This window comes from Polypterus senegalus, chromosome 12, assembly GCF_016835505.1.
Source record: "Polypterus senegalus isolate Bchr_013 chromosome 12, ASM1683550v1, whole genome shotgun sequence".
Lineage (NCBI taxonomy): Eukaryota > Metazoa > Chordata > Cladistia > Polypteriformes > Polypteridae > Polypterus > Polypterus senegalus.
The window spans coordinates 147,599,265-147,622,741 of NC_053165.1; the positions used below are offsets into that span (position 1 = coordinate 147,599,265).

The following is a 23,477-nucleotide window of genomic DNA, read 5'->3' on the forward strand; positions in this document are numbered from 1 at the left end:
CAGTCTGTCAGTGGAGCAGGACGGTGACAGCAGTCTGTCGCTGAAGCTGTTCCTCTGTCTGGAGATGATCCTGTTCAGTGGATTCTCCATGATTGACAGGAGCCTGCTCAGCGCCCGTCGCTCTGTCACGGATGTCAAACTGTCCAGCTCTGTGTCTACAATAGAGCCTGCCTTCCTCACCAGTTTGTCCAGGCGTGAGGTGTCCTTCTTCTTTATGCTGCCTCCCCAGCACACCACCGCATAGAAGAGGGCACTCGCCCACAACCGTCTGGTAGAACATCTGCAGCATCTTATTGCAGATGTTGAAGGACGCCAGTCTTCTAAGGAAGTATAGTCGGCTCTGTCCTCTCTTGCACAGAGCATCAGTATGGGCAGTCCAGTCCAATTTATCGTCAGGCTGCACTCCCAGGTATTTATAGGTCTGCACCCTCTGCACACAGTCACCTCTGATGATCACAGGGTCCATGAGGGGCCTGAGCCTTCTAAAGTCCACCACCAGCTCCTTAAATTTTCTAGTGTTCAGGTGTAAGTGGTTTGAGTCGCACCATTTAACAAAGTCCTTGATTAGGTTCCTATACTCGTCCTCCTGCCCACTCCTGATGCAGCCCACAATAGCAGTGTCATCAGCGAACTTTTGCATGTGGTAGGACTCTGAGTTTTATTGGAAGTCCGATGTATATAGGCTGAACAGGACCGGAGAAAGTCCAGTCCCCTGCAGTGCTCCTGTGCTGCTGACCACAATGTCAGACCTGCAGTTCTCGAGACGCACATACTGAGGTCTGTCTGTAAAATAGTCCACGATCCATGCCACCAGGTGTGAGTCTACTCCTTGTGACTTATGTATACCTTAATCTGACGATATTATTTGGATTAAGCAGATCTGAGAATGTATGTACGTACCAATTACATACGAGGTCTGCCTATTAAATAATGAGACTGACACAATTACTCACTTTTATTAATATGACAATTCTAATGCTTGTCCCCTTCAATACAATCCCCATTCGCAATTACATACCATTGGTCGAAGGCGAGGAGCAGATCAGTTTCTGTCAGCTGTTTCAAGACCTCTGATGTCTTCTTCTTTACTGCATCCATTGACTCAAAATGTGTTCCTTTAAGCACCAATTTTAATTTTTTAAAAACATATGAGCACGAGACATGCAGTCTTCCCCGTAAACCTCAGTAAGCATTTGAAAAGATTCCCATTGGTGTTTTGTTCAATTGTACTAAAAACTTTAAATTAACACATTGCTCAACTTTGAAACTTAGCATGATTCTGGCACATAAGGGCAAACGCAACTGCATTAAACGGTGACTGACAATCAACTAAACAGCAGAGGGCGTTGCTGTTTGTCGTGCAGATTTGGAGGGGTTTAAACCAGCATGGCAAGTGCTCATAATCAGTTCTCACTGCTTTGTTCAAGAGATAGAAACACAGTCTCGTTATTTAATAGACAGACCTCGTATATAATATACTAGCAGAATACCCGCGCTTCGCAGCGGAGAAGTAGTATGTTAAAGCAGTTATGAAGAAGAAAAGGAAACATTTGACAAATAACGTAACATGATTGACAATGTAATTGTCATAGGCTTATTTTAGTATTGAGACTGAATTTGATGATTGTAAAGAGTTTAATTTATGATTGTAAATGTTGTGTATGGGAAATGCACATTTGTTGGATGTAAGGATCTCTTTGTAAACGATCTTTGCAGTTCTGCCCTCGGGCTGTAAAATGACCAGGCTGTCTGCTGAGCTTACTCTTGAGCGTGCAACGTACATTTGGCCATGTGGGAAGCCATCTTGTGTTAAGTCAATGCCAACCTTTTTTAGAGTCTGGCCCAGTAACTTATTTATTCTCATAGTGAAGCAGACCCTTACTGGAATTTGGAGACGTTTGAATTGGTATCGGGAGGTTAGAGGGATGTGAAGAATAAATCCGGTCTCCCCTGAGCCAGTTCCAGTGAAGACAGTTGCCTGAATGAGGTTCTTATGTAGAGATTTGATCTGAAGCCTGGTGCCTTTATAAAGTTTTGCTGGTTGTAAGTTTCGTAGTAACATAATTGGTGCACCAACTTTCAAAAGTAGAGTATGCGGAGGATTAAGAATGTAAAGAAACTAAATGAAAAGGCAGGAGTCATCAGCAGGAAGAAGTGAAGGAAGGTGAACAATAACAGGCTTGAAGCGGTGGAGTAAAGAAGAAGGGAGCAGTGAGCACGACGAACAGCTGAGGAAAGTAAGGAAGCGAGTGAGGAGGCACATGAGCGCGGGATGTCGTTAATATATATATAGGCTGTGAACGATAAGGGGGGTCTCTTGCTCCCTTGAACCCCTGTCCACGACTCCAGACACCAGGTAAAAGTCCAAATGTTGACTTTATTTCTCTTCCACAGTGCACAAAGCACACTCTCCTCCACAATACTCATAAATCTCACAATAATACAATAATAAACAAATAACCAATCCTCCAGCTCCCAGACACGTTGCCACCCTTCCACCTAGCTCAGCTCATTGTCTGTGAGTTCCCAAAGTCCTTTTATAATCCCTGACCCGGAAGTGTTTCTGCCCAATAGTCCACAAGTCCTTTTCCCTTCCGGGTCAGGGTAAATAGTCCCTTTCTTCAACCCGGAAGTCCCGCTCTTCCTGTGACGAACCTCCGGGTCACAGGGCACGAAGAAGCCCTCGGTCCTCCCTGCAGCTCCCTCCTGTGGCCCCCACGGCATCCAGCAGGGCTTTGCATAAAAACTCCAATGTCCATGATGCCCTGCTGGTCTTCTGGGGACCTCCTCGCTGCAAGGAGGGCTCCACCTGGCGGCTTGGGGGTATTGGCCGGGATAAATGGCCGGCCATCCATTACAAGGCATATAGGCAGGGAGCCAACCATGTGGTAGGTGCGCAGACAGCGGCCAATGCGGAAAAAGGAAGGGGGACCAGGGGCAGCCCTTGTGCCCTCTCTGCCGTGACATTAATCGTGTTAACGGAAATAAGGAATGAAACCACCAAAAGAAGAGGTCAGTTCTGAAAGTTCCTTACGGCATAATAGTGAGAACCTCCAAGAAGTTTGAAAGTTTGTTACGGCACATGGCGCGAAATGAAACATACTTAACGTTTGTAAGTACAGTGTAAAGAATGAGCGTGGGAAATTTGGGCTTCCTACGTATATTAGAAGTCGCAGAAATAGTGAGGAGGGGTTTCCCCCATCTATATAAACAGTTTAGAGGGTACACCCGTTTCCCCCCTTGGGTGTTGCAATAGGACATGAAACATACCTAACTTTTGTAAGTACACTGCAAGGAATGAGCAAGCGAAATTTCAGCTTCCCACCTATATGACAAGTGGGAGAATTAGTGATGAGTCAGTGAGGGCTTTGCCTTTTATATGTAGAGATTGTGATGAATATATATAAACATATATAATATATTGTGATAAAAAAATTAGGCAGCAGACAGAAAAAGGTTTGTGGATCGCATCCCCATATACTAGAAATTCACAACCGAACTGACTAACAGGTTGAGACTGCTCTATAAATATGGTGGGTACCAGGAAGAGGTGGAGTCAAGGTGGCCGTAACAGGAACTGATGTCGCAGGAAGGGGGATTCTGGGTACCAGAAATGATGTCATCAGGGTTTGCCAGATGTGATGTCAACAGTTGATGGACTGATGGTGATGTCATTGAGAACGCAGGGACTTCGGCTGAACTGCAGAGGAACAAGATGGGAGAGGATGAGGTGTGAGCGCCAACCCCTGGTCTGGCTGACTAATAACACTATTTGAGACTGTAAACTGTCCCCCATGCGCATGTGTGTGTGACAATTTATACAGGGTGAGTCAAAATTATGTTAACATTTGAATGGCGGAAACAAGTTATTCACAAAACATACTTCATATGTGCAAGATAATTTCCAGCAATATCTCAACCTGTTTGCCATCTTCTTCAACACATGTACCATATGTGACACATAAATTGTCCACAAAAATTGTAAAACTGTATATATACATAGCGGTAGTATTAGTGTTAACATAACTTTGACTCACTCTGTATATATTTACAACTTCATACAGCAGCCCAGATATCGCAGATATTTGACTTTAAAAGTCAACAGTGTAGAGGGAAAAAAGGAAGAATAGAAAATCAATGTTTGTAATTGGAATTTTCCTTTCAGATCTTAATTATTTTTATGGTTTTGTGTATACAGTGGCTTAAAAAACAAGCAGATGCTGGGAAAGCATTAAATAATGATCTGTCAGAACTGAAGGATCTTACAGAAGAGGAGAAAAATCCAGAATGGCTAAAAGAGAAGGGAAAGTAGGTGACATGTTTAAATAGAGGTTTTATTTTTGACTTTCCACTTTAACTTCTGCATGCTGTATTTTCGGTTGGCACCCTGCCCAGGATTGGTTCCTGCCTTGTGCCCTGTGTTGGCTGGGATTGGCTCCAGCAGACCCCCGTGACCCTGTATTCGGATTCAGCGGGTTAGAAAATGAATGGATAGATGCTGTATTTTGTTTTAGATTTTGTTTTAAATGGATTAATTTGCTTCTCCCCGTGTCTGCGTGGGTTTCCTCCCACAGTCCAAAGACATGCAGGTCAGGTGCATTGCCGATTCTAAATTGTCCCTAGTGTGTGCTTGGTGTGTGTGTGTGTGTGTGTGTGTGTGTGTGTGTGTGTGTGTGTGTGTGTGTGTGTGTGTGCACGCGCGCGCCCTGTGGTGGATGGATGGATAAATTTGCAATTTTCGCATGTCAATATACACTCAACCGATAATGTCAAAGTGAAAACAGGCTCTCAGAAAGATTCTGCAAATTTATTTAACATCAAAATCTGAAATCTGTCATTTGTGTAAGTGTTTGTAGAAGCCCCTTTGGCAGCATATCCATTGTAAGTTTCTACAAGCTTTGCACCCCTGGATTTTTGCAGTTCATCCCATTTGTCCTTGAAGAAAGTTAAGGCCTAAACACTTTTTGAATCTGAATTTATTTGTTCTTTGGTGTAATGGTGGGTGCAGTGGGTAGCAATGCTGCTTCAAAACCCCAATGTCCTGGCATTGAAATCAGTGCACGGACAGTGTGGAGTTTGCATATTCTCTCTAGGTCTGCATTAATTTTCATTCAGGTACATTGTATGATAATTGCATAGTGTGAGTGTATATGTTTGCATTTATGTGTATGTGAGTTGACTTTGCAGTGAACTGGCATCCTGTCCAGGGTAGGTTCTTGCCAGGCATCATTGTTGCAGCCCTGAATTGGATTAAGACAGTTTATAAAGTTATTTTATATTATGTAAATTGTTCTTTTTTTCTTTTGTTTAGCAAATTATTTGCATCACAGAACTATCTTGCTGCAGTGAATGCCTACAACCTGGCTATTAAACTGAACAGTAAACTCCCATCCCTGTTTCTAAATCGTGCTGCATGTCACCTCAAACTGAGAAATCTACACAAAGCAATTGAAGATTCCTCCAGGGTAAGATGAATATTTCCAATTTCCTGTTAAATTTTAAAAACATCATGTTAGGCAAATTGTTTACTGTAAATTGTTGCAGTAAAACTGTGGTGGGCTGGCGCCCTGCCCGGGGTTTGTTTCCTGCCTTGCACCCTGTGTTGGCTGGGATTGGCTCCAGCAGACCCCCGTGATCCTGTAGTTAGGATATAGCAGGTTGGATAATGGATGGATGTTGCAGTAAGGGTGAGGTGAGCTTTGCAATGTTTCACGTTCTTTCCAGAAATCGTTTCTCGTTGCTACACACAAGCCTTTAATATTAAAAGCGGGTTAATGAGGTTTAGATAAAAAATAATAGAAGTGTATTCATATGTTCAGTTTAATGGAGCATTTCTTTTTGAACCTTTAGATAAGACTACACTTAATTATCCTTATTAAGAACTAGCAGCATTTCCAGGGTGTTTCTTGCCTTTTGCCTTGTACCGCCAGGACAGGCCGTAGCCACTGCTACCCTGAATTAGAGTAAGTGAGTCTGAATGTCCTGTTATATTTAACTCGTATAAAAGTCTGAATATATTTGGACTTGTTAGAAAACACTTAACAGGCACAAATGCTCTTCAAATGTTCATACAAACTATAAAAAAGCATTATGGTACATTCAGTAGTTTGCAACATATAAGACAAGTGGTTATGAAAGTGTTCTGTTTTGTCTTCCCTCTTCATTTAGGCCCTTGAGTTGTTAACGCCACCAGTTCCTGATAATTCAGAATCCAGAGTGAAAGCCCACATTAGACGTGGAACAGCTTTCTGTGAATTAGAATTGTATGTAGAAGGTAAGTGCAGAATGGAACAAACACCTGAGGTACATGTTCTTGACTTAAGCTATTGCTAACAATTATTTGGAGTGACCCTGATAGCAATTTGTCCTTTTTGCAAACTTTGGAACTGATGAGTCAGTGGGTAAACCTGCTAGTTAATAACACAATGCATTGCGTTTATTCCACCTCTCTCCTTTGTTTTCCAATAATTAGTGTTTTCAATAAAAATGTTTAGCTAGGGCAATTAAAAAAAACCTCAGAGTGTCACCAAAAGCAATGACCACTTGTGTGTATGTGTGTGTGTATATATATATCTATACTAATAAAAGGCAAAGCCCTCACTCACTCACTCACTCACTCACTAATCACTAATTCTCCAACTTCCCGTGTAGGTAAGAAGGCTGAAATTTGGCAGGCTCATTCCTTACAGCTTACTTACAAAAGTTAAGCAGGTTTCATTTTGAAATTGTAAGCGTAACGGTCATAATGGTTAACAACATCCGCCATGTTGAACTTTCTTATTTATGGCCCCATCTTCACGAAATTTGGTAGGCGGCTTCCCTGCGCTAACCAAACCGATGTACGTACTTATTTCGGTGGTATGGCGCCACTGTCGGCCGCCATATTGAACTTCTCAACGTCACTAATTCTCCAACTTCCCGTGTAGGTAGAAGGCTGAAATTTGGCAGGCTCATTCCTTACAGGTTACTTACAAAAGTTAAGCAGGTTTCATTTCGAAATTCTACGAGTAATGGTTGACAACGTTTGCCATGTTGAACTTTCTTATTTATGGCCCCATCTTCACGAAATTTGATAGGTGGCTTCCCTGCGCTAACCAAAACCGATGTACGTACTTATTTTGGTGGTATAATGCCACTGTCGGCCGCCATATTTAACTTTTCAACGGTCTTTGTTACTTATGGGCCCATCTTCAAGGAATTTGGTACGCAGGTTTCCAACGCTAACTGAATCCTACTTACGTACATATATACGTCCATAGCCTGCAGCTCGGTCACCGTGTGAGGCGGCGTTGGGTCCCCCGGCTGCCGGTGAATTGTTGGGTTGTCGCTTTCAAATGTACCGAAATGGCCAAATACACCTTTCGACAACCGCCTGTGCCTCTTAAACATCACGGGTGACGATTTCAGTAGTGGACACTTTGATGTTTATGAATGTTTAAACTCTCAAAAGCTGGATGTGAAGTTATCGATGAAACCAGTTGTATACTTACAACGCTTGACAGATGCTGAATGTCTCTTCAACACAAGTCCTACAAATACTAACGTAATTGAAACAAACCATGAAACTCAAACCGATTATGACAGCAGCAATCCAAGCTGTGAGATTTGAGGCAAGATTACTGTTCACATGGCCAACTGTAAGTTACATGCTCAAGAGTAAGCTCAGTGCACAGCTTGGTCATATTACAACTGGAGGGCCAAACTGATAACGTGGCATACAAAGAGATCCTTAACAAATAATTATTAGTATATTTTCCCTCAGTTTAAAAAGGTTTAATTTTCTTCTTAATAAAAATTTTAAGACAGTACTTCGCCGCTGCAAAGCACGGGTATTTTGCTAGTATACAGTATATATATATATATATATATATATATATATATATATATATATATATATATACTATATATATAATGTGTATATACATATACATATACATACATATACATATACATATACATATACATATACATATACATATACATATATATACATATACATATACATATACATATATAACTCCTCAAAAAAGTTAAAGGAACACTATGAAAACACATCAGATCTCAATGGGAAAAAGAAATCCTCCTGGATATCTATACTGATATAGACTGGGTAATGTGTTAGGAACGAAAGGATGCCACATCGTTTGATGGAAATGAAAATGATCAACCTACAGAGCCCTGAATTCAAAGACGCCCAAAAATCAGAGTGAAAAAATGATGTGGCAGGCTAGTCCATTTTGCCAAAATTTAATTGCAGCAAATCAAAATTGTACGCAGCACTTTGTATGGCCCCTGTGTTCTTGTATACATGCCTGACAACATCGGTGCATGCTTCTAATGAGATGACAGATGGTGTTGTGGGGATCTCCTCCCAGATCTGGACCAGGGCATCACTGAGCTCCTGGACAGTCTGAGGTGCAACCTGGTGGCATTGGATGGACCAAAACATAATGTCCCAGAGGTGTTCTATTGGATTTAGGTCAGGAAAGTGTGGTGGCCAGTCAATGGTATCAATTCCTTCATCCTCCAGGAACTGCCTGCATACTCTCACCACATGAGGCCAGGAATTGTCGTGCACCAGGAGCCACTGTACCAGCATAGGGTCTGACAATGGGTCCAAGGATTTCATCCTGATACCTAATGGCAGCCAAGGTGCCTTTGTCAAGCCTGTAGCGGTCTGTGTGACCCTCCATGGATATGCCTCCCGAGACAATCATTAACCCACCACCAAACTGCTCATGCTGAATGATGTTACAGGCAGCATAATGTTCTCCATGGCTTCTCCAGACCCTTTCACTTCTGTCACGTGCTCAGGGTGAACCTGCTCTCATCTGTAAAAAGCACAGGGCACCAGTGGTGCATCTGCCAATTCTGGTATTCTATGGCGAATGCCAATCGAGCTGCATGCTGCTGGGCAGTGAGCTCAGGGCCCATTAGAGGACATGGGGCCCTTGGGTCACCCTCATGAAGTCTTTCTGGTTGTTTGGTCAGAGACATTCACACCAGTGGCCTGCTGGAGGTCATTTTGTAGGGCTCTGGCAGTGCTCATCCTGTTCCTCCTTGCCCAAAGGAGCAGATACTGGTCCTGCTGATGGGTTATGGACCTTCTATGGCCCTCTCCAGCTCTCCTAGAGTAACTGCTTGTCTCCTAGAATCTCCTCCATGCCCTTGAGACTGTGCAGGGAGACACAGCAAACCTTCTGGCAATGACACGTATTGATGTGCCATCCTGGAGAAGTTGGACTACCTGTGCAACCTCTGTAGGGTCCAGGTATCGCCTCATGCTACCAGTAGTGACACTGACTGTAGCCAAATGCAAAACTAGTGAAGAAACAGTCAGAAAAGATGAGGAGGGAAAAATGTCAGTGGCCTCCACCTGTTAAACCATTCCTGTTTTGGGGTCATCTCATTGTTGCCCCTCTAGTGCATCTGTTGTTAATTTCATTAACACCACAGCAGCTGAAACTGATTAACAACCCCTCTGCTACTTAACTGACCAGATTAATATCCCATAAGTTTCATTGACTTTATGCTATACTCTGATTAAAAAGTGTTCCTTTAATTCTTTTGAGCGGTATGTATGTATGTATGTATGTATATATATATATATATTTATATATATATATATATATATATATATACACACACACACACACATATACATACATACAAGGGTTTTTTTGTTTTTTCCATAAAGGGGCCTTGTGACGACTGGTTCCTGCCTTTGTACCCGGTGCTGTTGGATTAGGTTTCTACTCCTTGCAACCCTGTAAAAGATTTAGCAGGTTTTAGAATGTGATGTGATATTGATTGTGAGTCTTTTTTTTTTGAAAAGCAGCACACGCAGATCTACAGTAAAATAAATAATTTCAAACAAAGTTTTTTGTTTTTTCTTTTAGATTGTAACACCCACATTCACATTTTTGTCCTTTTCTTTTGAACAGGTCTGCAGGATTATGATGCCGCTCTTAAAATCAATCCACATAATAAAACCGTGGCTGCGGATGCCGAAAAGATCAGGCAGGTCATTCAAGGAACGGTACCCAGCTCCTAACAAAAGTAAATGAGTGACTGATCTAAAAAAAATATAATAATTTCTCATTTGTGTGAGATTTTTTGTTGCCGTTGACTTGTTGGTCCATCAGATATTTCATATTTTCATGGTTACCTCGTTTATTTAAACATGCTACTACTTTAAATCACTAGCAATAAAATGCAGATTTAGGCTTTTTTAGAGAAAGCATATTTATTTTAGGCTGGTATGATCCTCTAGTGACTATGGCAGTGGTTCTCAAGGGGGTATGAAAAATTCTTATGAAACTGGGAGTGGGGTTGAGGTTACAATGCCATCTGTAATGGAGTCAGTGTTGCTGTATGTAACTGCTTTTTGCTAGAATGAAAATGACTCCACAGCATTGAAGTGTAAAATGCAAACACTACTAATGCATGTTATGAGAATTACTATTTATGAACAGAGTGACTGGGGTTCAAGTTAGGTGACCTTATTGGCCTGTCCATTAATAGCCGTACACTTTCCATTAAAGGGCTATTTCTTGCTAATGTCTTTCTTTGCAGGCAGCATGGAGGCTCAGTAGCTAGGACTAGATTAGATTAGAATAAATAAAGTTTATTAGAAATTCAGGTGCGTACAGCAGGAGAAACATAAAAAAAGAAGGATACAGACTCACAAGACAAATAATACTGCCAGTCGATCAATTAATAAATAAGTAAATAAAAATAATAATCACAAATGCATTGGGAGGAAGCATTGAATTGCCTGACAGCAGTGGGTAGAAAAGACCCCCAGAAACGCTTCTTAGCACACCTTAGTGGAAAGAGCCTGAGGATTAAAGTGCTCCAAGAGAGAGAGCGCCTCCTGGAAGGGATATTTCATGATGCCTTCCAATTTTGCCGTCATCCTCTTTTTTTTTTTTTCCCACAACAGCTTCCATTGTGTCCAGGGTTCATCCCATGATGGAAGCAGGCTTTCCTGATAAGTTTGTTCAGGCATTTGTGCTTCTTTTGAGCTCAATTAGATTCTCCAGGAGACCCCTGCATAGAACACCACGCTGGCTACTAAGGACTGGTAGAACATCCAAAGACCGGAGTCTCCTTAGCAAGTTCAGTCTGCTCTGGCCCTTCTTGTACAGCACCACTGTGTTGTCGGGCACAAAATACAATGCATTTTATTTATCTGATCTGACTGAATTATTAACCCACGTACATTTCCTTTCGTAGAGAGTCATTCTTCTTGGTGATGAATCTGTGTACTGGACCCCATCCCACCCACACTTCTTAAATCCTGCCTTCATACCATAAACCTGACTGTTACAGAAATCATAAATACATCCCTGGACGCTGGCTTTGTGCCAGCGACTTTTAAAATCACTTCTGTAACCCCAATGTTAAAAAAGTCTGGTCTTGATTCTGACAATCTTCGTTTTCGGCCCATTTTCTAACTTGCCTTTTCTGTCAAAAGTTCTTGAACTTGTTGTAACCTCCCAATTCACCAATTACGTAACTTCTAATAATTTGATGGGACACTTTCAGACTGATTTCAGGGTGCAGCACAAATGTTAAACTCTTCTATTTCAGATAATTAATGATTTGCTTATGGCACCAGAGTCTGCACAAACCAGCATATGAATTCTGTTAGCCCTCAGTGCAACATTTGACACCATTAGACGTGACCTTCAACTGTCCAGAATGGAGAACATGCTGGATGCTTCTGGCATGTCCCTCCAGTGGTTTAAGTCCAATCTGACTGACAGCTGAGAGTTTGTTAGTTAACAACAGGAGATTGAGCCCAGTGCCAGTCATACAAGGGGTACCTCAGGGCTCTGTCCTCGGCCCTCTGCTCTTCTGTATCTTTATGCTTTCCCCCAGCCATATCGTTCGTAGCTATGGACTACATTATCATTTTTATGAAGATGATGCTCAGCTCTATTTCAATATTAAAGATAAAACTTCATCAGGTCTTTCTCAGCTCACAACTTGCCTCAGTGAAATTAAAACCCGGATGGAGCAGAACAAAATTGAACTGCTGCAAATTGTCACTAAAGCACAACTTAAGAAAATGAGCTCCTTCTCAGTCACTCTTGATGCTGATCTCATCAGACCTTCTTCTAATGTAAGGATTCTTGATGTCATTTTTGATTCCTCCCATTCTTATTCCGCCCACAAACAATAATAAGAAACTTTCTTACTTTCACCTCTGTAACATGTCACGTGTTCACTCCTTCCTCTTCTTTCTAATGCTAAGAAACTTGTCCCTGCTTTTAACACATTGTAAGTCCCTACTGGCAGGTATCCCTTCTAATCTTATATCGCAGCTCCAGCTGATTCAAAACTCTGCTGCAAGAGTCCTAACACGAGCCAGCAACAGCGAGCACATCACAGCCATCCTGCTTCACCTCGACTGGCTCCCTGTGTCTTACAGGATTGAATATACAATTCTGTTATTAACCTACAAAGCTTTAAATAGCCTTGCATCAGTGACCTTCTCCATCACTCTGCTCCTGTTTGCTACTACATTCCTCTGATTCTGGCCATCTTGTTGTGCCCCACACTAACCTGCACTCTATGAGTGACAGCAGGGCCTTTAGCTGTATAGCACCCTGACTCTGGAATGACCGCCCTAAATTAATGAGATCAGCTGACTCCATTCATTCTTTTAAGAAACAACTGAAAACTCATCTGTTCAGGAAGGCCTTTAACTTAACCTGACATTCTGCCTCCACTTTCAGTCTTCCTCACTGGCCAGATGCTTAGTATAATATGTGTGTGTATGTTATATTACAAATGATGTTATTTGCTAGCCTTTCTTTTACTATTGAATGTAGTATTTTACTCTGGTTTATTGTCTTTTATTCTATTTAATGCCTTTTTATATCCTGTATCTATCTGTTTTAATGTTCTATTCAGGAAACATCTGATTCAATGTTACATATACCTGCTGTTTCTTTATGAGACTCTGTAAAGCACCTTGAACATTGGAAAGGCACTATATAAATAAAATGTATTATTATTATCATTTATGTGAACCCCCAGGTGCTTGTAGATCTACACCACTTCCATGTCCTCCCCCTGAATGGCGACTGGTCTCAGAGGGTTCTTGGTGTGCTGGAATCCACCACCTGCTGTTTTTGTCCTGCTGATGCTGAGTTGCAGGTTGTTGTCCCTGCACCACAAGACAAAGTCCTCCACTACCATCCTGTACTCATCTCTATTATTAATTCAGCCTATGATGGAGTAGAGAGGAGGAGAGGTTAGGAGCACACGCTGATACAGTGCATTGCCGCACCCACCACATGACAAATTAACTCAGGATCCCCAGATTAAACCTGAGTGCAGCCATGCGATGGGTGATACATCAGCACCACATTAGTTCAGATGGAATGGAACACTGTGAATTGTGAATTTCCCCTTGGGATTAATAAAGCATCTATCTATCTATCTATCTATCTATCTATCTATCTATCTATCTATCTATCTATCTATTATATAGTGCCTTTCCTATATCTATCTATCTATCTGTTATATAGTGCCTTTCCTCTATCTATCTATCTATCTATCTATCTATCTATCTATCTATCTATCTATCTATCTATTATATAGTGCCTTTCCTCCTATCTATCTATCTATCTATCTATCTATCTATCTATCTATCTATATCTATCTTTTATAGTGCCTTTCATATCTATCTATTATATAATGCCTTTCCTATATCTATCTATCTATTTATCTATCTATCTATCTATCTATCTATTATATAGTGCCTTTCATATCTATCTATTATATAATGCCTTTCTTCTATCTATCTATCTATCTATCTATCTATCTATCTATCTATCTATCTATCTATCGTGAGGTTTTTTATGGTGGCTGGAGTGCCAATTCTGCCACCAGCTCCCAGGAGTCATCTGAAAGTTTCTGTAGATGGCAAGCACTTGTATTGTGCTGGAAGTCTTTTATGTAGACTGGTAAACCAGAAGGGAGACACAGTGGTTCCCTGAGGTGTTCCAGTATTACACACCACCATTTCTGGCACACAGTCCCCCAGCCTCACACACTGCCGACTGTTGGTCAAGTAGTCCATGATTCAGGAGTTCATGGGGGCATCAGAATACAAAGCCTTGAGCTTTTTCCCCAATTGACAAGGCAGAAAGGTGTTAAAGGTACTGGGAAAAAAATCAAAGAATATCATCCTGACCGTGGTGTCAGCTTTTAGTGGCAGTAGGCTCTGTGGAGCTTGGAGATGAGCACACACCTATAAGTGTCTGATAGGCAAATGACAGAGGATCAAGATGTTCTGAAAACCAAGGGTCATAGCTGTTTTAGGACCAGCCTCTCAAAGGTCTTCATGACTACCGGTTCATAAATCTAGCATCTTAGGTTCAGATTCTGTGCCCGGTTTCGTTAATTTTGTTTGCATTCTGTTCCTGTGTCAATGTGTTGTTTTGTTTTTTTTTTCCTTGGGGTGCTCTGGCTGTTCTCCTGTATCTCAAAAACTTGACTGGCAGTTATAAATTGGCCCTGTGTTAGTGTGGGTTGGTGCATGGACTGGCACTCCATCTAGTGTCGGTTCCTACTTTCTCCTGTTGTTGCTCGTATAAGAAAAATCCTCTCTCAGCCCATAATCTAATTAAGTTAGTCTGAAATGATTATGTATGTCATTTCTTTAATTTACATTTTTAATTTTGTCATTTTCATGGATAAAGAAACTAATTCAGAAATAGAATATGATGAACAAACCCATACTGTACACAATCATGGTCATGCCAGCAGGTAAATGGCTATACTGCATGCCAGCTGGTTTTGTACCTTTAAACAGATGCCAGTTTTGGTGCCCGGTCATTACAGTGCCAACTAAAGCAGCACATCTAATGTCTTAATGCTATGTATTTCAAAAGACATGATGCACTCACACGTGTGTCTGTAGTACTTTCACACTCATTTTGATTTAGAAAGTGATGTTACACCTGTAGAAAGTCTTCTGTCCTATGCAAATAAAATGTGATTAATTTGTATGGTTTGATAAGCAAAAAAAAAAGAATTTCTAATTGTTATTTTGTGACAAAATTATTCATGCCAAAGATTTTTTCAGAAATTGTTTTGTATCACAGAACAAAAGGGGAGTCTACAAGTAGTATGATACAGTAAAGATGGACAAGTAGCCATCCCATAAGCCTGTGCGACTTCTCAAGACAGTACAATGTGTGATTTGTTACTACAGGGTGAGCCAAAAAGAAGTACCACATTTCAAAAGTTTATTCTACAAAAACACTATAAGACAAAATAAATTTCATTACAACACAAGAAAGAGTCTACAAAATAGTTTTAAACATGATGTCTTCAAGGTGGGGACCATCTTTCACGATACACTCTTCGAGAGGATTTCTGAACGCTCGCATGACTCATGCAGCCATTTCAAGAGGAATATCTGTGATTTTGTGGCCAGTAGTTTCCTTGATGGCTTCAAGGTTTTGCGGTCGGTGTGTGTATACCATCAACTTGAGAGAGAGCCCCACAAGGAGAAATCGCATGGAGCGAGATCAGGAGAACGTGAAGGCCACCCGACATTGCCGCGCAGGGAGATCAGCTTCCCCGGAAACATCTCCTGCAAAACTTGCATGGATCTCCGTGCCGTATGAGCTGTTGCTCCATTCTGTTGAAACCAGGCATACACCACATCCATTTTTTTCCAATTGGGGCCGCAAAAAGTTCTCTCACATTTCAATGTAACGTTCTGAAGTGACGGTGACCGTTGCTTTCCTCTCCTCAAAAAAGTCAGGGCCTAAAATGCCAAATTCTGCAATGGCGCACCAAACTGTAACACGCTCGCCGTGCAGGGGTCTCTGATGAAGTTCACGAGGGTTGGTTTCAGCCTAATAGCAAAAGTTTTGCTTATTTACGCAACCATTCAAATGGAAATGTGCCTCGTCGCTGGACATGATGATGGCATCTCGAACGGTTTGCAGAATGTTCACACACAACTCTCTACGGCTCTCCCAGTCTCTCTCAGTGAGTTCCTGCACTACCATCATTTTGTATGGATGGAAATTAAGGTCAACATGCAAAGTCCTCCTCAAAGACGTGCTGGAAATGCCTAAGGCAGAAGCAGGTTTGCACGCTGAATGTCTAGGAGATGTAAAATTGATGCCATTACAGCTTGGAAGTTTTAAGGCATTTGTGTGGTCCGATGACGGCCTGGAGATTTTCTGTTCAATGTTGTACCCGTCTGTCTAAATTTAGCCACCCACTGAAGAACTGTTTTTTTCCGATTTGGGACGTCCTAGTTTGGAGGAATGCCGAAGTGCGTTGTGATGATGGATTCGTTGTTTTTGAAGAACACTTCAACAGAGAAAGCACGGTGCGCACCGGACCAAGGCATGTAGCTGACTGAAAACTACAAGGGATCGCCTAACAATGGACCTTCCACCCCAACCCACTCGGCTGCCTCCTTTACCTCACACAGTGACCTTGAGAAATGTGGTACTTCAATCTGGCTCACTGTGTATTATTACTGATAGTTACTTCATCCATTTATGCAACCTCCTTATCCAGTTCAGTGTTTAACTTTATTATAATTTGGCTGGGAAGCAGCTGTAGATCTGTCCAGAAATGCCATATAATCTGAGGCAGAGATAAGTTTAATGGCTTGCTCTGGGATGTTTCAAGTGTCCTTAGGGCCCCTTGCTGCTATGGATAGAAGAGATCCATACAATCGGTTTGGAGAAACCTGTAACTCACCCAGGGGAAGATGCCCTGCTCTCCTTTCTAAGCGGGATATGCTCTGTCTTTCAAATTGTGAAAGGAAAATGCCGCCTGTCAGCTGTTGATATTATTTAGAGCAAAGCCATGGGAACCAACCATGCTTGGTCACATTTGGCCACTGAACATTATAGTTGGAAGGAAGCCACCGCTTCTACTGAAATGTGTTTACTGGTGGAATTGCCAGTTTTGTAGATTTTGCTGGACATCTGCCCAGAGATGACGATGGAGAGAACACTGTGACCTCCCTGCCCTTATCAAGGCTTTTCAGATGATGTTTGCTGTGCAAACAACTGCAGGGCACGAGAAAGACAAGCTGGCACTGCCACATAAAAGCAGGATGTGAAAAGGCAGCAAGCCCTGGCAGCTGTGAAACTGCGATTCTGCAAAAGTCCACCATGAACTTACATTTGACTTCATGTTGTTTTCTGGGCCCTTACCCCAACACGTTTCCATTCACATGTTGAAGACGCTCAATGAGAGGCACTTGCTGAGGTCGAATGTGTTAAGGTAGTGGTAGGAGAACCGTCCAAGAGTGTACTCACTGCTATCGTAGAGCAACTAAAGGCAAAATAACTGAGAGTGAAGCTGAGTCTCCATACCATTTTTGACAAACCCAGGTCCAGGACCTTGAGCTGTAAAAACGGCACATTTTCAGCACGTCCAGGTCCTTAAGCTTAATAGACAGCACCAGCGGTTCTCATAACAGGAGCTGCAATTTCTCTTCAATGTAAGAGATGCTTACCAGTTCCCAGTATGGAGAAGCTTGCTAGCCTAGATTAGCAGGAAAATCATTTCACACTTTGGATCCTTCACTAGGTACTCCTGAGGACAGGTCTAAAAGAGTGTTTATTTTAGGATAAGGACTATGGCAATGCAGGGTGATGCTGTTTGGGCTTTGCAATGATCCTGTCACTTCTGTAAGGTTCATGTGCGCTGGCTGAAACCTCCTGAAACATTTCTCTCTTATTATAATAAAAGCAATCTTGGGAAGAGAGAGACGAGAAGTGACTTTCTCAGAGAGAAACTTTCACATCCAGCGATACGAGACTTCGTGCCAAGAGATTTAAGCACACCAGGGGCTGGAAATGAAAGACACAGAGTAGGTGACAAAGCAGAACGTCATAAAGAATTCAAAAATGTTGGCACGATAGACAGGCAGAGCAGGTTAGAGATAACGGAAGTAGGAAAACTCGAAAGTCTCAAAAACATGATAGTAAAGATCACATTAGTGCAAACAAACGGAAATTAGTACTCGGTGAAATAACGGAACAGCGGAAAGAGATCGAATATATTGTTTGGGTTTCAACTTTAAGTCTGAGACTTGTAGATCGTCCAGTTTCATGTTGCCATCTGGGAAATGTAGTGTTTCTTCCCAATGAAAAGGCGTATCCACGAGAAAAGATTTGTTGTTTGGTGAAAGTGGAATCCCGCGAGACAAGACTTTATGCAGAGAGATCTGGAAAACTCCCGCTCACATCTAAAATATTTACAGCCATGCACGCGGTTCAATCATTTCCCATTTGTGTGAATGCTATTGTCAGACACAGTTCATGTTGAGAGAAAGAAACGATATTCACTCACGGGCAGTTATATGTTGCGTTGCCACGATGTAATTTCAAACACGGAATCAAAATTCAGTGTAATATTGACGAAAAGGTAAAAGTGCAAAGAGTTTGAATATATGGAAATAGGTGATATGAGGGCGGCACGGTGGTGCAGTTAGGAGACTCAGGTTCGCTTCCCAGGTCCTCCCTGCGTGTCTGCATGTTCTCCCCGTGTCTGTGTGGGTTTCCTCCCACAGTCTAAAGACATGCAGGTTGGGTGCATTGGCGATTCAAAATTGTCCCTAGTTTGTGCTTGGTGCGTGTGTGTGTGTGTGCGCTGGCGCCCTGCCCGGGGTTTATTTCCTGCCTTGCGCCCTGTGTTGGCTGGGATTGGCTCCAGCAGACCTCTGTGACCCTGTAGTTAGGGTATAGCGGGTTGGATAATGGATGGATGGATAGGTGATATGACAGAAGTATGTAGATATTGTTTGGCTTTAAACTTTAAGTTGGAGACTTGTAGATCGTCTAATTTGTGTTCCCATCATTGACAAGTAGTGCTTCTTCCCAATGAACAGGCTTATCCCCGAGAATTAAAAGATTTGTTGTTTGGTGAAAGTGAAATCCACATACGCGAGCGGCAGAGAGGTGAAGTGGCAGGCACGTAGCACAGGCAGTGGGGCTGGCAAGCAAAGCGAGCAGAGGGCGAAGCCCCTTAGTCTTCATTTATATGGAAAACTTTCTTTCCCCTATCAACATTCTTTGGCTCACAGGTAGCAACTTGTATCCTATCCAGAGTTAAGAGGGATCTTGTATCGGTTATGGACAACATGCTTAAGAACTGAGAGAACAAGTGCTCTGGGCTGTCTGGTTCAGCAGGGCATGGCTAGGGCATAGTGGACTGCATTTGTGTTTTATTTAAGTGACTTTTAGCCTGGACACAGAGCTATACGTCTGCTACTGTGATGTTTGTCACCTGATTTGCATTGCAATCGCGATTGCCTAAACAGCTCAGTTGCTCTTTCCTGCAGGAGCTGTTCATTCACAGATGACGAGGATGGCAAGTCGGCACGAGAGTAAAAGCAAAGCAAAGATCTTTAGGAACTAGTCTACCATCTATCGTAATGGGAAATGTTCAATCGATGCCAAATAAGATGATGAACTGCCTGCACTCATTGCGCACCATGGAGCATACAAGTACAGTGGCAGTTTGTGTTTTACGGAGAGCTGGCTTAAACCTGATGTACGTGACGCCATTGCAATGCTGGATGGTTTTCATCTCATAAAGCAAAGACTCAGTGGGATGTGGAAGAAAGACAGAAGGGGGACTGGACATCTGCATGAATGAGGGATGGTGTAAAATGGAGCATATTACAGCTAAAAGTACAGTTTCTAATTCAGATATAGTAATCCCTTGCTATATCACGCTTCGACTTTCGCGGTTTCAATCTGTCGCAGATTTTATATAAGGTGCTCCAGATCTAATTATGCAATTTTCATTACGCTATAACTTATTATGTTTATTACATAGAAAGTCACCCGAAAAATCCCGGACCATCGAGAAGTGTGCGAACTGACGACATGAAGAATCGTCTTCGCGCCGAACTGGAATCGTCCCCACATAAATCAAAGTCATCCAGACGATCTGGATCGGCATAATTAGATCTGGACCACCCTGTATGCAAGCATATCTAAATATCCATCCATCCATCCATCCTCTTCCGCTTATCCGAGGTCGGGTCGCGGGGGGTAGCAGCTTGAGCAGAGAGGCCCAGACTTCCCTCTCCCCGGCCACTTCTTCCAGCTCTTCCAGGAGAATCCCAAGGTGTTCCCAGGCCAGCCGGGAGACATAGTCCCTCCAGCATGTCCTGGGTGTTCCCCGGGGCCTCCTCCCGGTTGGATGTGCCCGGAACACCTCACCAGGGAGGCGTCCAGGAGGCATCCTGATCAGATGCCCAAGCCACCTCATCTGACTCCTCTCGATACGGAGGAGTAGCGGCTCTACTCTGAGCCCCTCCCGGATGACTGAGCTTCTCACCCTATCTTTAAGGGAAAGCCCAGACACCCTGCGGAGGAAACTCATTTCAGCCGCTTGTATTCGTGATCTCGTTCTTTCGGTCACTACCCATAGCGCATGACCATAGGTGAGGGTAGGAACGTAGATCGACTGGTAAATTGAGAGCTTTGCATTACGGCTCAGCTCCTTTTTCACCACGACAGACTGACGTAGAGCCTGCATCACTGATATCTAAATATATATTGCAGATTTTTTGCTGGTTCATGGATTTCTGCGGACAATGGGTCTTTTTATTTCTGGTACATGCGTCCTCAGTTGGTTTGCCCAGTTGATTTCATACAAGGGATGCTATTTGCGGATGGCTGAGAAGCTACTCAATCAGAGCACGCGTTTAAGTTCCTGGGTTCTTTTTTTTTTTTTTATTAATTTTATTACAATCCACACAAAGCAATCAAGATTTTACAAAAAGAAAAATTGAGTTAAGAACAGATCGATCCCCACCCCTGTAGTTCCTGGGTTCTGATTGGTTCAGCGACGGACAGCAGCATTCGATTCTGCTTTGCGTTAGCCGGCATCTCGTCTCACTCATTCAGCATCAACGTGTTTCACTGTGTAAAGAGTTCACTTTTGTACTCTTTTGTGTTTATCTTTGTGCGTAGTCAAGCCCTTCGTTATGTCTCCAAAACGATCTGCTCCTGCTACTGCTTCAGGGGGCTGTGCCCAAGCGCCAACAGAAGATGCTAACGATTGACGAAAAGGTAAAAGTTTTGGATATGCAAAAGGAAGGCAACTGCTACTAATTTTCTACGTACTTAGAACATGTATGCACGTTTAGTGTAACTGTGCACACATTTTATACAATTTTTCTTGCATTGTACGTATTTATTGCTGGTGGCCTGTCTATCATAATGGCTGTAACATATGTGATATCGGAGATGCTCGATATCTTTAAAATAACATTTAGGTTTTATTTATATTTACATGTTGCAGTTAGGAGACCTGGGTTCACTTCCCGGGTCCTTCCTGCGTGGAGTCTGCATGTTGCATGTCTGCGTCGGTTTCCTTCCACACCACAGTCCAAAGACATGAAGGTTAGGTGCATTGGCGTTTCTAAGTTGCCCCCAGTGTGTGCTTGGTGTGTGTGCCCTGCGGTGGGCTGGCGCCCTTCCTTATAGTTTGTTTCCTGCCTTGCGCCCTGTGTTGTCTGGGATTGGCTCCAGCAGACCCCCGTGGATATTGCATGGATGGATGTTGTAGATTTTTCATTTATTTTTATATTACCTAATCAATTACAATGTGTTTAAAACTGTATTACGTATTAAATAAAACTCCTCAATGATATACGATACGTATGTTTGTGCGTAGTATATAAACATAATTTCAATGAATCTTACCTAATATCTACAGCCGCTTTTCCACTGCATAGTACGGCACGACACGGTTCAGTTCAGCTCACTTTTGCGGGGCTTTCCACTGGGAACAGTACCTGGTACCTGGTCCTTTTTTTAGTACCACCTCAGCCGAGGTTCCAAGCGCACCGAACCGTTACCAAAACGTGACGTGTAAACTCTGCTGGTCACTGATTGGCCGGAGAAAATCGTCATTACTGCGTCACTGGCTATTCTTTTCTTTAAAGGTACAGACACGCGGAAGTTTCGAAAGTTCTCCAGCCACTGAGTGTTTGTAAAACCGGGAACAATCACATCCCACCACTCTGAAGCACGGTTAAATGTCCAAACAGATGGTCTGTTGCTGCGACTTTTTTGCAAAATGTGGAAGATCTGTAATATACAGAATCAGCATTTTAATGTTACACTGGCAGTTAAGTTCATTTTATGCTTTGCAACAGTGATAAAAGTTAGCTAGTGATGTGCTTTTTTTAGATGCTTACCCTTGCGCGTCATCGAGCTAAAGTGTTGTCGTTGTCTGCGTGTTGTTGTAAAAGTTCCACGGTGTCACGGCAGTAGAGGCGGCGCAACTATAACGACACGTGAATAATCCCGCCCACTCTAAAGCGGTACTAAACTGCAGTCGAAACGCAAACCGAGCCGAACAGAGCCGAACCAAGGTGAGCTGTACTGAACCGTGTCGTGCCGTACTATGCAGTGGAAAAGCGGCTTAATAAGAGAATATAAAGGGTTTATGCTGTATAACTGTGCAGGAAATGTTTATAAGAGTGTGGGAGAGTTTATAAGGGCTTAAAATATATAAATATGGTTTTTATTCACGAATTTTCACCTTTCGCGGGGAGTTCTGGATCGGGGAGGGATAACTATATTGAAATTCTGGCTATCGGAATTTGTCCAGATTATTTGCCCAAGGAGATTAATGTTTATATCCCTCCTTCCTCCTTCCACAAATGGGGGCCTATTAACAGAAATGAATCATTCTGTCACCAGCACTTTAATGATGACTAACTCCAACCCTGCAGTTATAATATGTGGTGTCTTCAACCAGGCGACTTTGGAACAGATGATGACAAATTTCTATCAGTTTGTGACCAGTTTGACTCGAGGAAACGGCAAGCTGGACCTTCTGTGGTCAAGTGTTAAAAGATGCCTTTAAGTGCAATCTACACGCTCCTTGAAGCAAATCTGACCACAGCCTGGTTCATCTCATTCCCAGCTACAAGCCTCTTATTACATGGCAACCTGTTACCACCGGAATAGTGAAGAAGGGGAGCCTGGAGGCTGAAATGACTCAATGGCTGCTCTCAAATGGCAGACACTGGGAAATGATGTGCGTGTCAAGTTTGAGGGACTCTGTCACAGCATATCGACCCACCAAAAAGAGTGCGTAGCTTTCCAAACAATAAACCCTGGATTGCTGTCCTGAATGAAAAAAAGAGAAGGGAGCATTCAAACCTAGTGATCATGAGGTTCCGAGGGATGAACAGCGTGTGCTAAAGATAAAGCTGAGTGAAGGAAAGGAAGCTTACAAAGCTAAAACAGAGACCAAACCCACTCAGAATAACATGAAGGATGTCTAGAATGGACTGGGTATAATTATGGGATTTGAGCAATCCAGGGCTCAGGTACTACAAGGGGAAGTGGACAAAGCTAATGCCCTGAACCCAATTTTTTATTAGGTTTTCCTCCCCACTTTCACCTTCTTCTAATGACCAATCTCTTCTCAGAATCTCT

General features: G+C 42.6%; 1 protein-coding gene across 3 annotated transcripts in view; it reads left to right on the forward strand.

The window, feature by feature from the left end:
• Positions 1–13,324, forward strand: part of dnaaf4 (dynein axonemal assembly factor 4) — a 20,262-nt gene extending 6,938 nt beyond the window's left edge. For 2 of the 3 annotated variants that reach the window (XM_039770258.1, XM_039770260.1), the window contains exons 6-9: positions 4,199–4,308; positions 5,312–5,465; positions 6,169–6,274; positions 9,945–11,175. In XM_039770258.1, coding sequence (XP_039626192.1) covers positions 4,199–4,308; positions 5,312–5,465; positions 6,169–6,274; positions 9,945–10,054 — 480 coding nt within the window. In that variant the 3' untranslated portion in view covers positions 10,055–11,175. Of the gene's footprint in view, positions 1–4,198; positions 4,309–5,311; positions 5,466–6,168; positions 6,275–9,944; positions 11,176–13,050 lie in introns of those variants that run through there. The other variant, XM_039770259.1, reaches the window with a different exon arrangement.
• The last annotated feature ends 10,153 nt before the right edge of the window (positions 13,325–23,477 follow it).